At 37.5% G+C, this 20,059-nt stretch overlaps 1 protein-coding gene across 1 annotated transcript; it reads right to left on the reverse strand.

Annotated features, from left to right (window-relative positions):
- Positions 1 to 572: 572 nt before the first annotated feature.
- LOC132638445 (pectin acetylesterase 8-like) lies at positions 573 to 12,346 on the reverse strand. The gene is made up of 12 exons (XM_060355320.1): positions 12,178 to 12,346; positions 11,996 to 12,078; positions 11,564 to 11,690; positions 11,262 to 11,341; positions 11,029 to 11,115; positions 10,783 to 10,907; positions 10,610 to 10,670; positions 10,390 to 10,443; positions 10,221 to 10,298; positions 9,931 to 10,012; positions 9,298 to 9,437; positions 573 to 695 (listed from the first exon to the last, which is right to left on the reverse strand). Exons 1-12 carry the CDS (start codon positions 12,344 to 12,346, stop codon positions 573 to 575), a joined length of 1,209 nt encoding a protein of 402 aa, XP_060211303.1.
- Positions 12,347 to 20,059: the final 7,713 nt, after the last annotated feature.

Genomic DNA, 20,059 nt, shown 5'->3' on the forward strand with positions numbered 1-20,059 from the left:
AACGAAAGAGACATTCAAGCTCAAGATAGAAAATAATTGCAAGCTGAATGTGTCACAATGGAGTTATCTCGTTGGATCATATTCCTTCTTCAAGAAATATTACAGATCCTCAAATGAATGAACTTGCCAAAAATTAAGTCGCAAAATTCTCAAAAGATATGGGATTAAAGCAATTAGTAATTACGAATTGTGACAACCCAACCTTACTAATTGGTTGTTGTCCAGTAATCTAAGAAGCATAACTTTTCTTATTATCTTAGTCTCACCAGAGTTACATTTTTATGGTACTTAATGTAACAGTCCGGAGGAACACATGCTCTGAACGAATTGGCAGCAAATTATGTAGGATATGCTTCCGTTACACATTTCCTTGGAGAAATAAAATCGTGTGCTACATGACTCGCCATATACATGGAACGCAAGTGTCAACAAAATAGTTATTATATATTAGCAACAAGTCGTGCACATCCGAAAGTCAACAACAAATATTCTTTCAATGTATTGAATAGAATTTCTCATAAACGATACTTAAAGATCCCATGTTGATAACTAAGTAAATATTAATAAAACAATTATCCTCGGGACTTGAGAGTACCATTGATGTATAAATAAACGGGGAGTGGCAAGTCAATCTCATCGATCACATAGGAGTATTTTCGGTCAAAGTACCAATCACCAAATACCTTCATTGTAGTCTGCATCGACATTCCATCTAATTAATATCATGAAATTAAATTTCGATTGCTATCAATATTAACCATTAATCACAATACATCATTGAATTGATTTATTGAAACGTCAAATGCTAAAAAGATGTTGGTGTAAATATTCGTATAAAAAATATGCAAAGAATATAACTATCGAGGATTATGCAACAAAAATATAATAAAATAAGCAAATTTGTCTCCACTCATCCCTCCATTTGAAACATTTTTACCTCATATTTCAATAAATTTTCATAGTACAATGTGGTTAGGCACTCAATGTCTATGTTGTTCATTAGGTATCTAAATCCTTCTTTAAAAAAAAAATCTTTGCTAGTGTACGTGGGACATCAATACGCAAATTAAAGTACAACTTCCAGGTCAAGTTTGTTGTGTACAACTTCCAGGTCAAGTTTGTTGTGTACAACTTCCAGGTCAAGTTTGTTGTGCTCAAGAAGAGAATCCAGTGATGACATTTGAATCCAACCCATGAAAATCACATAGAATATGAGAATGAGAGGCTCAATAGCAACTTTCAAAGATGAAAAACCTCATATTAAAATGTTTGGTGGAGAAATGTCACCTTTAATTTTGAGGCTTTAACCAAGTCTAATGAAGGTTGCTACAGTTACAAAGCTAGTTAATAACTACTCCACCACAAGCATGTCAACGAATATATGTTACCTGAACAACGAATCAACACATGTAGTCTACATGGCCCCTTGGCAAGGGGCGGTCTAACTATACAAGCTAGTTATAATAATCCAATTGCTCATTTTATGTTCAGATTTGTTATTTGCGCATCTTTATATGTCGTTATAAGAATTTATTTAACTCTTATATGCTCATGTCATGGCTAGTATTTTCAATTTGGGGTTGTCCTTGGATTGCTTTCGCACTACAAAATCACAAGAGACAGAGGATAACTAAAGCAATGAATGTTGTTATTTTCTCACCTCGACGTACTGTTGCCTTGTATGTCATTATATACAATTAGGAATTACAATTTGATATGGACTATAGATATGGACTATAGAGTTCCAATAACACTAGGATACAAAGTAATAGTAGCTAAAACTTATCCATGTTCGGATTGTGATGGACATGGTTTAATACTCCCCTTGCAAACTGAAGGTGGCGAAGACACATTCAGTTTGGAACATAGAAATTCAAAGCGCGCCGCTGAAAGTGGCTTTGTCAAGACATCGGCCAATTGATCCTTAGATGACAAGAATTGCACCAGCAGATCCTTCTTAGAGACCCTATGTCGAACAAAGTGAAAATCTATTTCGGCATGCTTTGTGCGAGCATGAAAAACTGGATTAATAGAAAGATAGGCCGCACCAATGTTATCACACCACATGATAGGAGCTTTAGGGAGGTGCACCCCAAGCTCATTGAGGATAGACTGTATCCAAGTTAGCTCAGCAGCAGCATCAGCGAGCGCCTTGTATTCCGACTCAGTGGAGGAGCGAGCCACTGTACGTTGTTTCTTCTAAGAACACGATACAAGAGCAACACCAAGGAATATGGCATAGCCTCCAGTCGACTTACGATCATCTAAGGACCTTGCCCAATCCGAGTCAGTGAAAGCCTGTAGAAGCAGTGTGGAGGAGCGCGGAATGTGAAAAGGGAAATGTTGAGTGTGCTTCAAATAGCGTAGGATACGCTTAACTGCAGCCCATTGATTTATTGTGGGATTATGCATGCATTGGAAAGCTTTGTTGACCACAAAGGCAATGTCAGGACGAGTGAGTGTGAAATACTGTAAGGCTCCAACAATTTTTCGATACAATGTGGCATCGTGGAACAAGGGGCTGTCACCGACATGGAGCTTCGAATTCACTGCCATAGGTGTGGAAAGGGGTTTATAGTGCTGCATACTAGCATTTTTCAGAAGAGAGGTAATGTACTGCTCCTGAGAGAGTGTGATGCTAGTAGATCCATGAAAGACTTGAATGCCAAGGAAAAAACTTAAGGGACCAAGGTCACGAATTGAAAATTTTGCACCAAGTTTGGAGATTATGCTTTCCATAAAGGAAGAATTGTTTCCAGTGACAACAATATCATCTACATAGACCAAGATATAAGCCACTACACCATGAGCTTGATAAATAAACAATGATGTATCTGATTTTGAAGTAGTGAACCCAATAGTGAGGAGGAACTTAAGAAGGCACATGTACCATGCTCGAGGCGCTTGTTTGAGACCATAGAGGGATCTCTTAAGCTTGCAGACGTGATTCAGATACTGAGGATGTATGAAACCGGAAGGTTGTGACATAAAGACTTGTTCTTGCCACGTACCATCGATAAATAAACAATGATATATCTAATTTTGAAGTAGTGAACCCAACAGTGGGGAGGAACTTAAGAAGGCACATGTACCATGCTCGAGGCGCTTGTTTGAGACCATAGAGGGATCTCTTAAGCTTGCAGACGTGATTCGGATACTGAGGATGTATGAAACCGGAAGGTTGTGACATAAAGACTTGTTCTTGCAACGTACCATGGAGAAAGGCATTTTGCACATCTAATTGACGCAAAACCCAGTTGTGTGATGCTGCCAAGGCAAGAACAATGTGAATAGTAGCCGGCTTAACAACAGGGCTAAATGTTTCAAAGTAGTCATGTCCCTCGAGTTAGTGAAATCCTTTTGCAACCAAGCGAGCCTTATAGTGCTCTATTGCACCAGAAGAATTTCTTTTGATGCGAAATACCCACTTGCACCCAAGAATATTCATTTGCAGATCATAAGAAACCAGTGACCATGTGTCATTTCGCAGTAATGCATCCATTTCAGATGCCATAGCAGCCCGCCATTCTTTATGTTTGGAAGCTTCAGTAAAACACGATGGCTCATATGTGGGAGGGGGTAATGAATCTGAGGTAGTAGCCAAATTTGAGGATGGATGCATGTGCCTAAGTACCATCTGATGTGAACGTTGAGGAGGGACTATGAGCCTATTGGTATGGGTTGAAGAAGGCAACGGAGCAGGGGAACGATCTGGGAACATGTCATAGCTACTTAAGTCGACAACAAGAGGTAGGCCAAGGGAAGAGGTGCTGGGAATACCTTGGAGGGAAGTTGGTTCTGGAGTGGGAGCATGTGAAGATGATGTAGGAGTAGATGATAGGGTCAGACTCGGAGTGTGATCAGGACTTAAAGAGGGTGGAGAAGAGTCTCCTAAACAAGTGGTAGGATGAATCGGTGGGGGTAAAGGTGATTGAACGGGATTAGGCAGCAAAGGAGGAGGATCTCCACCAGAAGAGAATTGATGAATGACTCTTGATGTAGACATAGATACTGGAAGAGAAGCCCAAGGCGCGGTAGATGGAGACTAATTGGGTGCAGGGCCAAGGATAGATGGCTTGGCAAATGGAAAGTTATGTTTATCAAAGAGAACATGTCGGGCAACATAGACTCGTCCAGTGGATTGATCCAAACAGCGATACCCAAGGTGGGTTGGGCTGTAGCTAAGCAACACACAAGGTTTACTTCGAAAATCAAACTTGTGTTTATTGTAGGGTCGGAGGTAAGGAAAGCATAGGCAACCGAAGACCTTAAGAAAAGAATAGTCAGGTTTGGAATGATGGACTAGTTCATACCGCGAGAAATCACGAGTTGTAACTGAAGGAAGGCGATTAATAAGAAAAACGGCGGACTCAAGTGCGTATGGCCAAAAGCGGAAGGGAATCGAACTATAGGCAAAAAGGCTGAGACCGGTTTCGACTACATGGCGATGCTTTCGTTCAACTTTTCCTTGTTGCTCATGAGCATGTGGGCAGGAGACTCGATGAGCAATGCCAAGTTGATTAAGAACAGGTGATAAAGATCGGAATTCCCCGCCCCAGTCGGATTGTATTGCTTTAATTTTAATATTAAATTATCTTTCAACAAGGGTGCAAAACTGATTAAATATTGGCAACACATCAGATTTATGAGAAAGAGGAAACCCCCATGAATAGCTTGTGTAATCATCAACAAATACTAGAAAATATTTGTGTCCATGAGAGGAAAGAACGGGCGCCGGACCCCAAACATAAACATATAACAATTGTAAAATGGAAGAACTTTTATTAATGCTCAAAGGTAAAGATAATTTGTGCGACTTTCCGAGTTTACAAGCAGTACAAGTAGAATAAAAACTAGAACTAGTACAAGGCAATTTATGTGTCCTAATAACTTGACGAAGAATTCGTTGATGAGGATGTCCTAGTCGAAGGTGCCAGCAAGATGGAGATGCCTTGATAGTATAAAGTGCCGAAGGTGAAGTAGACTTAGAAGTGGAAGATGACTGGAGAGTGTAGAGTCCCCCATCACTCTTGCCTGAAAGTAGTGGTGTCTTGGAAGCCCGATCCTTCACAACAAAATGGTAGGGATGAAATTCAAAGAAAACGTTATTATCACGAGCAAAACGCTGGACGGAGAGTAAACGTTTAGTGATAAAGGGAACATGAAGAATATTATTTAGACAAAAGCGTCGAAAGGGGAAGGGAAGAGTGGCATTACCAGTGTGATGAATAGGGACGTTATTGCCATTACCAACATGAACCTGGTCGGCTCCTTTATAATCCTCAATCTGGTGAAATGTGGTGAGGTCAGGAGTGATGTGGTGCGTCGCTCCGCTTCCAGGGAACCACTGCTGAGAGGTTGCGTTTGGAGTCGAATGCGATAGATAAGCTACTAGATTAGTAGCTTGTCTGTAACGTTGGAAGCAATTTGGGGCAGTGTGGTTATTACCATTGCAAATTTGGCACTTTTGTCACTGATCAGTGGATTGCCAGGGTTGATTATAGGTGGAAAAATTTCTGGAATTGAAGCGACCACCTCTACCACTACAACCTCGATTGGACTTTCCACGACCTCAGTTAGTATTGTTGTTGTAGGAGCGATCAGGTTGTGCGTTCTTATGGGTCAAGTTTGCTGAGGGATGTTGGGCTGAATCGGATTGTGGCGGAGTAGAAACTGAAAGGTTGGATAGTGACAATCCATTGATGAACTCATGGTTTAGAAGGAGGCTATGCAATTCAGCAAAAGTAACTAGTTAAGGTCGTGCCGATAAGGTGGTGACAATATCTTTAAATTCTGAACGCAAACCTTTGAATATGTAGATGTTCTAGTCTGCTAGACATAAAGGATGTCCAGCAACGGTCAATTCATTCGAAATCAATTTTGTCTTGTGTAGATATTGCGTGAAAGCTAGATCCTCCTGCTTCAGGTTTTGAAGCTGCATATGAAGGCTCAGAATTCGAGTGTTGGAGGGAGAAGATAGCACAGCCTCAAGCGCGTCCCAAACTTCCTTCGAAGTATTTAGTCCAATGGCGATGGGAAGTGTCTCTTCAGATAGGGAAGATATGAGTGGGCTCAAGATCAATTGATCTTGCTGGATCCACGGCGCGTAGTCGGGATTAATAATTGTCGTAAAGGATCCGTCATCTGTAGCTCTGGCAACTGAGACATGGGATGCTGGACAAGGGTGACTGCCATCGACAAATGCATGAAGATTCTTTCCACGAAGGAAAGGCAACAATTGTGTGCACCAAAAAAGATAGTTTGTGGCAGTTAGTTTAATGGAGATAAAGTGGTAAGCATGGTTAAGTGATGTCGGGGAAGAGAAAAGAGAGGTAGACTGGGTAGTGGAAGATTGAGAAGTCCTCGAGGTGGAAGAAGAGATCGTCATGGCTCGGATACCATATAAAATCACAAGAGACAGAGGATAACTGAAGCAATGAATGTTGTTATTTTCGCACCTCTGCCTTGTATGTCATTACATACAATTAGGAATTACAATTTGATATGGACTATAGAGTTCCAATAACACTAGGATACAAGTAATAGTAGCTAAAACTTATCCATGTTCGGATTGTGATGGACATGGTTTAATACGCACTATCTTATATTACAAACTTAATTATTTTATATTATTTCTTTGTTTAGACTTTATTCTCGAATATTGAAAAAATGTTAAGATGATTACTCTGTCTTGGTTCCTCTAACTTAGGAATTGAGTGGTGCTATTAGGACTTAGGTGATTGAATCGTGAGACATCATATGAACTTCGCACTTAGTTTTGGTCATAGATCCATGACTTGATGTGGAATTGATAGGTCTCTATTCTTTTACATTGTTTATAATGTTTCCATTGCAACAGTAGGAGATACGTAATTTTTATGAATCGTTGATTGCTCATGAATGTTACATTGATATGAAAAGAAAACCAGTTTGCACTTTCATCAAGGGTAAAATGGAAGTCTGAAGTTAAATTATTACTAAAAACACATGAAAAGATATCATTTTTTTTTCATATTGATTAAAAAGAAAAGAGTATCATATAAATTGAGACGGAGAGAATAACCTATTTGGATTGGTTTATTTAAGTGCTTTTAAGCCAAAATAACTTTTAAGCACGTTTATAGTATTTGGATAAGATACAAAAGTGCTTTTAAACACTTATTTTTAAGCCAAAATAACAAAAATAAGCCATAAGTTAAGATTACCCTTATAAGCTATAAGTTAGGATTATGCTTATAAGTTATAAGCCTATCCAAACAGGTTCTAAAAGTTTAAGTTACATACACTGTCAATGTAAAGAAATTTTACATTATCGGTTCCATTAATTTCTAAGCGAGGAACTTGTCTTATTTTTAAGATTACAAATTCTCCCTCATATTTTTTTTTTATAAAGGCTTAATTGTAATATCCTTTGGGTGACCTGATGATATAAAAGACATTCTTTAAACTGACGATGTGAATAACTTAAGCTCTTAATCCAATCATCAAATCAACCAAGCAAAATCAATAGTGTTAAGTTCAATTTAATTAATTTAAACATTCATTGTTTTCAGTTTTTAAAGCTTCCTATACATGCTACTTTCTTACAACTTTCCTAGTTTTGGTTTTAGCCAGTGCTAGTTTAGATCCAATATTATAATTCTCTATACAAAGCTTCAACAAATGACTTGTACAACCAGGAGTTAACCTGATAATCGATAAAGGAGAAGCATAGTTCAACAACAACAACAATATGCTTGTTAATATGCTGGTCCAACATCAAATTTCACCCGCAACATTTTCACAAACAATCAAAGGAATTAAAACACATTTTCTACACTTTTTACTCTGAAAAATTGAGTAAAAAAAGAAGTAAATATATAAATGGAAAAATGAAAAAAAAAAAGAAAAGAGAAGGTTTCACATTATAGTTTTAGCAGTGTCAACCAAAACTACTCAAGAATATATACCGAAACATTGGTTAAAACAATAAAAAAGACCACCAAAGGATGTGGTGTAGCGGATGGGCTTGCTCTTACCTTAACCAGAGGCCTCGGGTTCAAGCCCTGGGTATGAAAAAATCCTTGGTAGGAAGCGCTTCTCCCCGAATGAGGCCCTACACGGCACGGATACAGATATATTCGGGCGAATTGCCCTTCCTTTGGGGTGGTCTTTAAATTTTTCCCCTCAAATTGCTGGTCTTTAAGTTTTGCTCTTCGCCTAAAACCCATGGGTTCCGGGTTTGAACCTCTGCTTAGTCAAAAATTAAAAAAAAAAACCGCAAGACAGAGTTTGAATTTCGCTCTGCTCCCTCTGGCAAACTTTTAGTTAAGCATAACTAAAAGTCTACCGGAGGGGGCACACTTTGCCTTGAGGCTCATATATATATAGTTATGCCTTAAGGAAAAGTTCCGCCTTATAGGGTATACTTTTAGTTATGCCTTAATTAAAAGTGTGCTAAGACATAACTAAAAGTATACCCCATAAGACAAAACTAAAAGTATACCCATAAGAAAGAACTTTTCTTTAAGGCATAACTAAAAGTTTGCCTTATAAGGCAAAGTATATGCCTTAAGGAAAAGTTATGTCTTATGGGACATACTTTTGGTTATGTCTTAACTAAAAGTCTGCCCTATAAAGCATAACTAAACTATGCTTTAAGGAAAAGTTCTGTCTTATGGGGCAGACTTTTAGTTATGCTGGATCCGGCATAACTTTAGTTTTTCCTTGATCCGGCATACACCCCCCAGCCTTGCCTTGCGAAATTATTTTTTTATTTTATGCTTGAGCGGGGGTTCGAATCCAAAACCTCATGTATTCGCCACCTTTTCAAGCGAAAGACAAAACTTAAAGACCACAAATATGAGGAGCAAAATTTAAAGACCACCCCAAAAGAAGGGCAATCCGCGCAAAAAATGTATATTCGGGCTCAGATGTGGGTACTGAACACCGAGTGGGAAACAAAAAGAAAAAGAAAAATGAAGAGCTGGAATTCAAAGAATGCAACTAATACGAAAGTAACGAATGCTTAGAGCAATGTAAACTTGGATCCTTTTCATTGTAAGCTATAAAAGATGTTACCTATTATTCTATCAATTTCAAGTAATTTTAAGTAGGCCTATAAGAACAAAACAATTTTATTTTATTTCTTTTTCTGGATTTGATCAGCCACCAACCTCATTTTTTAGGCATCTAAATTAGATAAACTGATCAAAAGGAAATATTTTCGACCTAAAACATATGGTTGAAGAATCATACACATAAAGAGTTAACAAGAATAAGAGCATTTCCAAGAATAAATAACAGATAATCTCTTACCAGATTATTTATTGGAGTGGCATTGACTTTATTCCACCATAGTTCAAGCGGGGTGTGACGATTAAAAGAGTCAATGAAAGCTCCTCTTTGTTTTGGATTATTTGCTTTGGGCAAAGCAATTAAGAATTCCGACCTCAATTCTGAAATAACAAATTGTAAAAGTATAATCAGAAATACAACTCACTGTAAGTGATTCACGGAAGAGAAATTAATTTCATACCTCAAGTAGTATAATAACTATTTACACCTAACACATCCTACGTGGCATACTTAAGACTACAAGATTCAATAGACATTTTAGTACGTACACACGTCTTTGGTTTAAGACATTTAAAAAGCTTCTATATTTTTTTAAACTCCTTGTCGAGTCAAACTAAGACAAACAAATTCAAACGGATATATATATATATATATGTTCGTAGTAATGTGTCGTAAATAACTCTGTCATTTTGTGTACATACATATACTTCCTAAAAAAAATGAGAAGAATGCTCTTGTGCTTAGTCTTTTACTCCCTTTTTATGAAACGTCATGCACACTAACTCCTAAAACGAATGTTTTTGATTCATTAGTAGTGAAACTTTGACCATAAAAGATCTAGAACTATAACTATTTAAATTAAAGGGTGCAAACCTTTGAAGGCATTGTTCAGACTTTCAGTGCAATTTCTTGCTCGAATGAATTCACCGACATTAGAGCCTATTATATTGTCCACCTGAAAACATTAATTTCATTTAGAAACGTCAAATGAAAAGGACTAATAGTGAATAACTATATGCAAATACAATTAAAAATAACTTATTAATTAAATTAGTTAACCTATAAGATCTGTTGTTGTAGCTTGTTAATGGTTTCACTTTCAACCTATATCGCTTAGGTGCATATTTCCAAATCTATCCAGATAGCCTCCGAACTATATGTACCTGATAACTATCAAATGCTGACATCACAGTAAAAAATGGCGTCTTGATATCTTCTTGTATGTTTTCTGGGAAGAAACACTGCAGCGTATTTATAGTTTGTATATATTCATTAGTTCAATGGCAGAAAAAACATAAATGATAATTGAATCTAGGAAGCTGCAGGACGTACCAATTCTGGTTTCATTCTTGAAGTGCACGATTTTGGTAACACTTTGGTAGATCCCTGCAACTCAATAAAATAGGTTTTATAACATACTTAACGTTAAATCAACATGTACAGGTACGAAAATAATAATAATAAAGAACTCTCTAATCTTCTAAGTACTTGCTTATATATCCGCTAGCTACATAAATTAAACTAAATGAAAGAGAAAGAAATAGGATTGTACATGTAAATTAACAACATCTCTAAAGAGTGACTCGAACACATTTGCTAGCAGTGGATTTTTCCTATAAGAAGAAAAAGAATATCACAAAGTTAGATTTAGTACGTGTTTCTTAGTTAGCATATATATCGAATCATTTTCTTATATAGGAAATTTAAAGTCCTTAAACATCTTACACACGGATAAAATAACCAGCATCAACCAAGCATTTCACTCTATGAGCTTTAGGCAATAAAGTTTTGAAGTGATCACAGTATAGCATTGCTGGATATCCATTAGCAGAACCGCCAGAAAGAATGACCTGCAATGATTAATTTCTCTCAAATTTTTCGACAAATAATTATACTCAAATAATATTGTATAGTTTCTATGTGAAACATAATTTACACAAATTAATATTTCAGTAATTTAAATTTACATACGTTCTTTGCATCCTTTAATCCCTTTGCTAATAGATCCTCAATTACTGCATCAAATATTCTTGCACCTCTGAAATGAAGATTGGTAGTCTAAACAATGTAGAATGTGAGTATAATTTCATATTGACTTGTCAAAGTACACCGATAAAGAAACGTCTCAAACAGACATTCACATTTATGTATCTTTAAATGATCAGAGACAAATTTTCAAAACAGGAATTCAAAAGAGAGCATACAGGATCAACACTTTCGATGTCTCCAGTGAAAGCTCCACCATCACAATACCTAACAAAGACTTTGTTCCAGTTGTAAAAATCTGCATGATTTACAATAAATAACCTTATGATCATAAATTAGAACAGATTATTTGCAACTCCCCCACACCCCCCCCCCCCCCCCCCCCCCACACAATAAAAATCATATAAGCCTTTCTCAATCAAATTAAACTTTCCATTCTTTTCATTTTATCAAATTGTTCTCGAGAATTTTTTTATTTATAATTCAAACAAGAAAGTTAGATAGATGAATCTAAGCGAACCTCGATTTTCAGTTTTGCTCTTGCTGAAAATGCCTAAAAATACGAATGGCATCATAAGTTTTGAAGAACCCAAGTCAGTCTTGGAACGGTTCAGGCAGTCTGTGATGTTTCTGCACCATGCTCCTCCCTATAGACAAAGTCAAAGTTTTGACATATTTAAAAATATTCCAGAAAGCTTCTCTAAATAATAACAAGAAATCATAAGTCTTCTTACTCTTTTGAAAGAAAGAGTATAAGTTTTTTATACACTGACTTATCTATCAGGTCACATAATTTAATTAAACTGCCGATAAGAAGTGAAATTAGTAATAGAAAAAATAAAGCTTGTCAATGTGTATAATTTAAATCCCGGAAGAAAATGAAAAATAGCAGCTTTATGTCGTCTACATATAACGGTAGGATCAACCATATGCTATGTGAAATGTAACTTACTGAGAGTAGAATAATCCAATTTCTGACTCCATGACCAAATCCTCGATCAAGATGGTATGCTGGAGGTGATCCGTCCAAGCACACTGCAAGTAAACAAGGTTAACAACACTCTTTATGAAACTAATACATGATTTTTTTTACTATAAGTTAGATTAATTTGTATGTATTAAGTGTTGATTAACCTGCTCCTTTTGACACAGCATTCTGAACAATTGTTTTATCGACAAAATATGCATGATCTTTGCCTTTCTGTTGTTTCGGTGATTCATTTACTTTTGCAGATGCAGTTTTGATGATGGCCAGGGAACAAATAAGCAAGCAAACAAGTTGAACAGATCTTGCCGCCATCATTATCCTGCAGAACATAATGACAAACAAATACAGTATAAATCCACCCCAAAAGTCTTTCGTTACAGCTCAGGGCATATATATGAAGTAGAAGAAAGTAGAGTATAAACTAATCTTATATGCAAACGTAATTAAGAAACCTAGAAATTAATGAGCAGCTTAAAACCTTCTACAGACGCTGCCTATGATTTTAAGTTGTAACATAAAAATTGATTCATCAAATGTAAAATCATGTCTGCATTCTAACAGAGTAAAAAAAGAGCACTAATAGGTCATTTAAAATGATTAAACATCAAATTAGTCAAATTTCATGCACATTCAGTACATAACCAACAAATTGAATTCAATCGAATGCACAGTAAAGTAAAGAGCTCAGCAGATTTGATCGATCCACATTTTCAAAACGTAACAGACAAAATTCTACGTTCGAAAGCAAACTTAAAATAGGATAAGTAAATGACCTTATAATATATATGTTTGCCGAATTGGACTCGTCAGTGGAGCTTGGCTAGCAAATATATATAGTAGTATTATTTATCCTTGAGTCTTGAAATGGCTGTGTGAGTATGAATTGAAATCAGTGAAGATGGTGATGTGATGCTATGAATGTCAAGTGTGAAATTAAATGTGAATTGAGCAATATTTTTCTTCTTCTTTTTGTTTATTCGTTCTGCTCACATGCAATATGGAAGAGAGAACGTGGAAGTGAGGGTTAAATATCCTTACTTGCATTAAATAATTATTAGTTTAATGCACTCTGCCCATTATTAGGCGACTGATCTTGCACTCTTGCGATTAATGGTTGACAATTCCATGAAGAAGCTAGTTGCAATAGTTAAACATGCCAAATGTCAAAGTTGCACTCTTTCATTTTATGTATATCCCTTTGAATGAGTCTGAAATTTAAGAAAGAAATTTTGTGTGGAACTTGTAGTAGTCCTTCCGTCCCAATTTATAGGAGGTTTTGAGAGTCAAACTGTTCTTGCTTTGACTATGATTTTATCAAACTCTTTTCATATATTGTGAATTATTAATTATGCAAACTTATAGTACTTTTTGTTTAGTTTTCAAATATGTAAATTTTATTATAAAATACTCGAAGAATCTATGTTTGAAATTGTAGTCAAAGAAAGATTTGTTTGACTCTCCAAATAGGTCAACCCTCATATATTGGGACAGAGGAAGTATTAAATACATTCAGACCTCTCTATAATATTGACAGCGTTTGTCCGAAAATTTCATAGCTGCTATAGTGAGGTTTTGTTATGTATGTATACTGACATTTCAGTTTAGATCTCATTTAGCTGTTATAAACAAAAGTACGCAAAAAATATTTTTCTGTACTTTTGTCACACCCCAGTCCTGATAGGGCATGATGGGCACCCGACCCTTTACTTAGAGCCGAGCGAACCCGCTGGTTCTCGTTATATTCATAATCTCACTGGACTCTTAAATCATGAAATGAAATGCATAATGAAAGCTTTTCAAAAAAAACATTCTTTTCGTCTTTCTCAAATCAAGTAAAATCTGTAATCATATGAAATTTGTAACATAATGCATAATGATACATCGGCTTGCAGAGCCGCTTGCAAGACTGTCATGCTATATACGTGACTCTGTCTGCAAATTCTCTATCATAAATCAATATACTATAACATAGATACTCTGACTCGGCAACACTCCGGAAGAGAATGGAGCTCGCCAATCTAGCTGGAACATCTTCTAGCAATATCCTTGTCACGACCCAGCTAGGGACCGTGACGGGTACCCGGGGCTAGCCACTGAGCACCACTCGCTCTACTACTCATCTTTCTCATTTAATGCTTTTTTATCAACTTTTATACTCAAATGGTAAGAAAATCGTATTTCATGTGGAAACATAATTACTTTTATATACATGTGCCTCCCGGCCATCAAAATAATATGTACATATAATAGCATCTCGTGAGACAATCTAACCCACACTGCGCATCTACGAGCCTCTACTGAAGTACTAGACATGCAGACGGGACAGGACCCCGTCGTGCCCACATATACAAATGTACACAAAAGAATAATCAAGCACCTCCGGAACAAAGCAGTGCTCTCCATCGGCTAACAGCTCCTACGAGTCTGGCTCGAGCTCTCCTCCCTGTCTACCTGTGGGCATGAACTCAGCGTCCAAAGAAAACGGACGTTAGTACGAATATTGTACTGAGTATGTAAGACAAGAGTGAAATAAATATAATAGGAGGAGCGTGAGCCATAAGAGGAAGATATAACCTGCAAGAGTGTCATAAGCAAATACATTTCGTACATATATCACATTTTATATAATCATGGTACATATGTCATCACATCACATATCTCGTCACATCACAATCCTCATCGTTATCCCGCGTCCGGGTAACCATCATATGCCGCCCACTAGTGGTGATCATGCCCGGCCCTCTAGGCTCGGTGTAACATCGCAGCCCGCCTCAGCGGTGACATGCCCGACCATCTAGGCACGGTGGAACCATATGCAGCCCGCCTTAGCGGTGACATGCCCGGCCATTCTGGCGCGGTGGAATTTTATCATCACATAATCAATCATAACCCATCACTATTGCACATTTCATGAACGTATCATAATCTTATCATAGCTTGACGTGTTCATGCATAACATAGGCATATTATGAGCTAGCATTATTGATCATCTTATGGACATATCATAACTTAGCATTTTTTTCACATTTATCATTAGGAAAAATACATTAAACTTTGAAGTCAACCGTAACTACATCGGGGTGACGTAAGATCGTGAACCCCCGATTATATTATGAACATTTACGAGTATCCTGCCTCACCTTGAAGGAAATAATACATAAGGTGAGTGTGAGCAATAATACCATGAACTCTCGAATCGCTATACTCTAACTCATCATCATCACTATCATGCTCGTATGTAGTTTAGTATATTTACGGACTCATTAGCTCCATCATATAGGAGGATCATGGAAAAACTTGGAAGATTCATGCCTTTGAAGGAAGGGATAAGCCTTACATACCTTTGACGTTTAGCTAATCTATCGCTTGCTTGTTCTTCTTTAATGCACACGTTCTACCTTCAAGAGAATTTATATCGTCATTAGCTAAGCAATTATAAGAACGAGCTTTCTAAAGCTAGGGAAAATTGGGCAGCACTTCTGTTACACCCCATAAGAGTCTGTGCTATTTTAATTAAGACAAGAAAGAATGAGTTAAGAAAGTTCAAGGAAAGTTAATCGAGTTAGTAAGAATATTGTTATATATATGGTTGCCTTAAGTATCCCGAGGTGACATCGTAACCTAAAGGATTTGAAATCGCGTTATGAGCGTATATGAGGTAATGTGAGTGCCCTTTTAAAGTATTTGAGATTATTAGTAATGATATAGAAGATGGATAAAAGATATGAATATATTTTTGCGATTGGAGTTTCGTCGAAGCTTCGTAAGTTCTCCAGTTACGTTTAAGGTTATGGTGATTCTCCGGACCCTTCGAGACGTGTATGGATTGTTATGTATGTATATGGGTATGTATATGTATGTATAAGAGGTTACATGAGAGTTGGAAGAGGATTAGAAGATAAACGAATCTAAACAAAATGAATCGGAACAACTTCAGTAAAATCTCGGACCAGATTTTTAGCCCATATTGTTGGGGGCATATCTCCTAGTATATGAGGAGTTTTAAGGTGTTTCAAAAGCCTAAAATGAAGTTCATCGAGTCTAGTTTCCAACACAACAAACCGCTCATCAAAATGATATTTGGATAAGGAAATATGGACGATGCAATTTGGGCTGGCAGGGCAGCAAGTTTGGGCCCGACCCAAACACTAATGTTTCGGCCCATGAGGCCCATTAACGTTAATATATATGGCAAATTCACTTGAGGGCTGATAATTTTCAGCTAATATCCTCCAAAAACATTAGAGAGAGAGAGAGAGAGATCCTAGGCTAAGGAAGCCATTTTGATCAAAATCCGAGCTCCGAATCCCGAAGCTCATGAAGAGAAAAACGTTGTACGTTGCGTTGCCTTCAATTTGAGATAAATATTGGTCTTGGGGGATGAAATTTTCGTGGTGGAGCTTCTGATAAGGTATTTATAAAATTCCTTTTATGTTATTAAAGTGTTTATTTAGAGTTTTAACGAATTAGAACGGAGAAAACAACATTATAAACTCGTTTGTTGTTTTGTTGAAATTTATGGGTGAGGGGCTGTTTTAATTGAAATTGATGGAATGATTTGAATTAATATTTTGGTTGTTGTAATCATGGATATGTGAGGAGAGTGAAGGAATTTAATGGTTAGAGTTGGAGTTAAATCGTTGTGGGTTGTTGTAAGGATTATAGAGATAATAATGTGGTTTTATTGCACATGAGTAGATGATGTGGTGTCGAGTGGCTGCTGTTGTATTTCCCTGAAATTTTCTGAAAATATTGCATGAAATAAGGTATAAGAAGTGCATATGGGCTGCTTGGTGTATTGCAAGTGTTCGTTAGAATTTCGGGCATCGTTATGTTACAGTTGGGGGCTGTTTTGATATGTTGTTGTTCTTGTTGAAATAAAAGAATTGAAGATATGGTTGTGTCCATATGTTATTGTTGGTATTTCTGTGTCAACAGGAGAGCAATTGGAAATTCGGATAGACGAGTTTATAGGGGAAATGCTGCCCAAATTTTTGTAGACAAGTGATGAGTTAAAGATTGAATACCAAAAGCCTTATAGTTAACAATTGGTAAAAATGACCATTTGTAGGTTTTGGGCGAAACGGAGATTGAGTTTGGACAAGCGTGAGTAGCGCGAAAGGTATGTAAAGCTTATCCTTTCCTTCTTTGGCATGCCCTAGGTCTACTAGGTTGAGATTTCGGCCTCGGGGACCATCCTGCTCATCGTAACCCGAGATTAGTTTTCGTTACTATTCATTCAATAGAATTGAATTATAAAAGGTGCATTTTACTAGAAAAGTGGTTGGACTTCCAAAACGTTTACAAATGTAACCCGATCGTTCTAAAACTTTCTTGGATGACTCTGTAGAGTCTAATGGGTGTGATTCTCGTCCGCCGCCTCGACTTGGCCCGAGGTGGGCCCGCTATCCCCGATGCCTCTCTTATTGTTTTGTTTGTCTTATTCCCGTACGGTAAGTCAAGGGAACTCATGGTTATTGTTCCGACTACTAAACGGGAGATATTTTATCTATCCCGAGACGAATTTTAATGATTATTGACCCAATTGTGGGGACCGAAACCATGACATGTGATGTACGGCTTTAGCCAATGTACTCTTGTCCGGAGTTCGCAGGTAACTCCTGGTTATTATGCTGTTCACTATATGATAGGTGTTATGACCACCTTCATGAGCATTATAAAATGTTTTTGACATCTAAAGCGTTTTTAAAAATCTTACCCTGAGATTCTGGACAAACTACTTATTTTCTTTATTTTTCGATATACGATTTTGGTATACCTGAGTCCTGTGTGATGCATGATCCTGGCATGTGTGATTATGTTTGGAAAGTGATAATTTGGCATTTTGTCTGGTTATCTTCTGTGTTACCGAGTCCCGGGCCGGTTATGTGAATATGCGCATATGTGATATTGGCCGCTGGACCCTCGACCGCGGCGTGCCCGACATTGACTGCTGGACCCTTGACCGCGTCATGCCGGACGTGTGGCATTGACTGCTGGACCCTTGACCGCGTCTGCCGCACTTGTGATTATGCCGACATAGACCGCTGGACCCTTGACCGCGGTATGTCGAACTTGTGATAGAAAACCGGTGGATACTTGACCGCGGTATGTGTGATTGTGAACGCTGGACTTATGGCCGCGGAAATTGTGCGTTGATTCTTCTATGTGTGTGAAACAAAGATGTTTTCCAAAAGAAATCAAACATTTTGTCATCCCGATTGTCGTGTTGATTTCTCCGGAACTTCTTTTGCCTGTTGTACGCCGGATACGACTCCTTAGTATGCTGGCTATTGTGCTCGCTTTCTATATATCGTATTTCAGTTGTGACTTTGCTTTCTGTGTTGTATGCTTTACATACTCAGTACATATTTCGTACTGACCCCCTCTGTTCGGGGGGCTGCGTTTCATGCCGCGCAGGTACTCCCAGGTGAGTTGAAGACAGTATAGAAGATGTTCCAGTGCAGATGGCAAGCTCCATTTGTTCCCGGAGTGCTGCCGAGTCAGAGTTGGTATGTTATGCTTTCTGGATTACGTTAGAGACTTTGCAGACAGCGTCGTGGGTATTGGTTGTCAGTCTGTAAGCAGCTCCGTCAGCCAAAATGTCGGTCTGTGTTATGTACTGAATTTTGTATGATTATTGATTTGTTATGCTTGGAAGCTACGTGAAAGAATATTTCTGGAAAAAAAAATTTACGATGTATTTCATCTCATTTGATTTGAAAAGTTTGACATGATTTTATGTGCAGCAAGAGTCTGAGGGTTCGCTCGGCCCTAGGTAAGGGTTGGGTGCCCATCACACCCTAGCGGAATTAGGGTGTGACAACTTCCTTTGTTTATACTAATTTTCCCATAGTCTATATCAACTCCCAAACGCTCACAACAACATTCACAATATTGCAATCAACAATCATCATTTATATACATTGACCACAATCCACCATTTCTCTTCAATTTCTCCACATTTATGGTTATAGCTTACTATCGCGTTTCCTTATATATAATACTTATTTCATGGTCTAAATGTCATTTATAACGTATTCATAATCACAACACTCCAACATTCATAATTCAACCCAACTACCATCCAACCATGACACTATTCACTCATGAATGACCCATTTCCTATGTCTTTTTACATTTCAAGTATCTTAACCTTCCAATACCTTAAACAACATGGTTTAGTCATGAAACTTACCTTAGATTATGGTTGAACAAGCCTTGAATGGAATTACTCCTCTAGCATCAAAACCCTACTTCACTTCCTTTGGGTTTTCTTGAGAGAGATGAACTTTAGCTAGGTTTCATACACTTTGTTTCATGGATTTGGTGTTATTTATCATGGATTTCCTTTGATTTTCTTATAATTGAAGAGTGGAGAGTATTCTACAGGTTTCTAGAGAGAAATATCGTGAAGATGAAATGAATTTAATGAGCTTGGGTCTCCTTTTAATGACTTAAAATCTTATTCGGAATGAACAGTAGTTGAAGTGCACAGTGGTCGTAAACCCAGTTTACGGTCCGTATTCCAGTTTACGGGCCATATTTCGTGGTCGTATTTAAGCATATCAAAACCAGAAAGGTATGCTAGGGATCATGGTGATTTACGATCGCAGTTTACGGGCCGTATTTCAATTTACAGTCCGTATTCCAAGTCGTATTTAACCATTTGAACATTTGACAGAAAGTTGAAGTTTTGTAAGTTGGAATACGACATGGTGGTTTACGGGCCGTATACTACTTTACGGTCCGTATTTTATTTTACGATCAACTGGGCCAAAGTGCAAATCTGCAACTTTCACGTCTTCAGAATCTATAATTAGTCATTGTGGAGCATAACCTTATCCCTTATTCCCATTGCCTTTGAAATCTTACTTAGGGTCGTCAAACGTCATTCCCTTCTGATTAAAACACCATATACTCGTATTCTTCGTTAGTCTGTTCACGGGGAAATTTCCGAGGTGTAACAATCCTCTACTCGTCTGTATACACCTGCGTGGCATGAAACGCAGCGTCCACAAGAAGGGA

Source organism: Lycium barbarum, chromosome 4 (assembly GCF_019175385.1).
Source record: "Lycium barbarum isolate Lr01 chromosome 4, ASM1917538v2, whole genome shotgun sequence".
Taxonomy (NCBI): Eukaryota; Viridiplantae; Streptophyta; class Magnoliopsida; order Solanales; family Solanaceae; genus Lycium; species Lycium barbarum.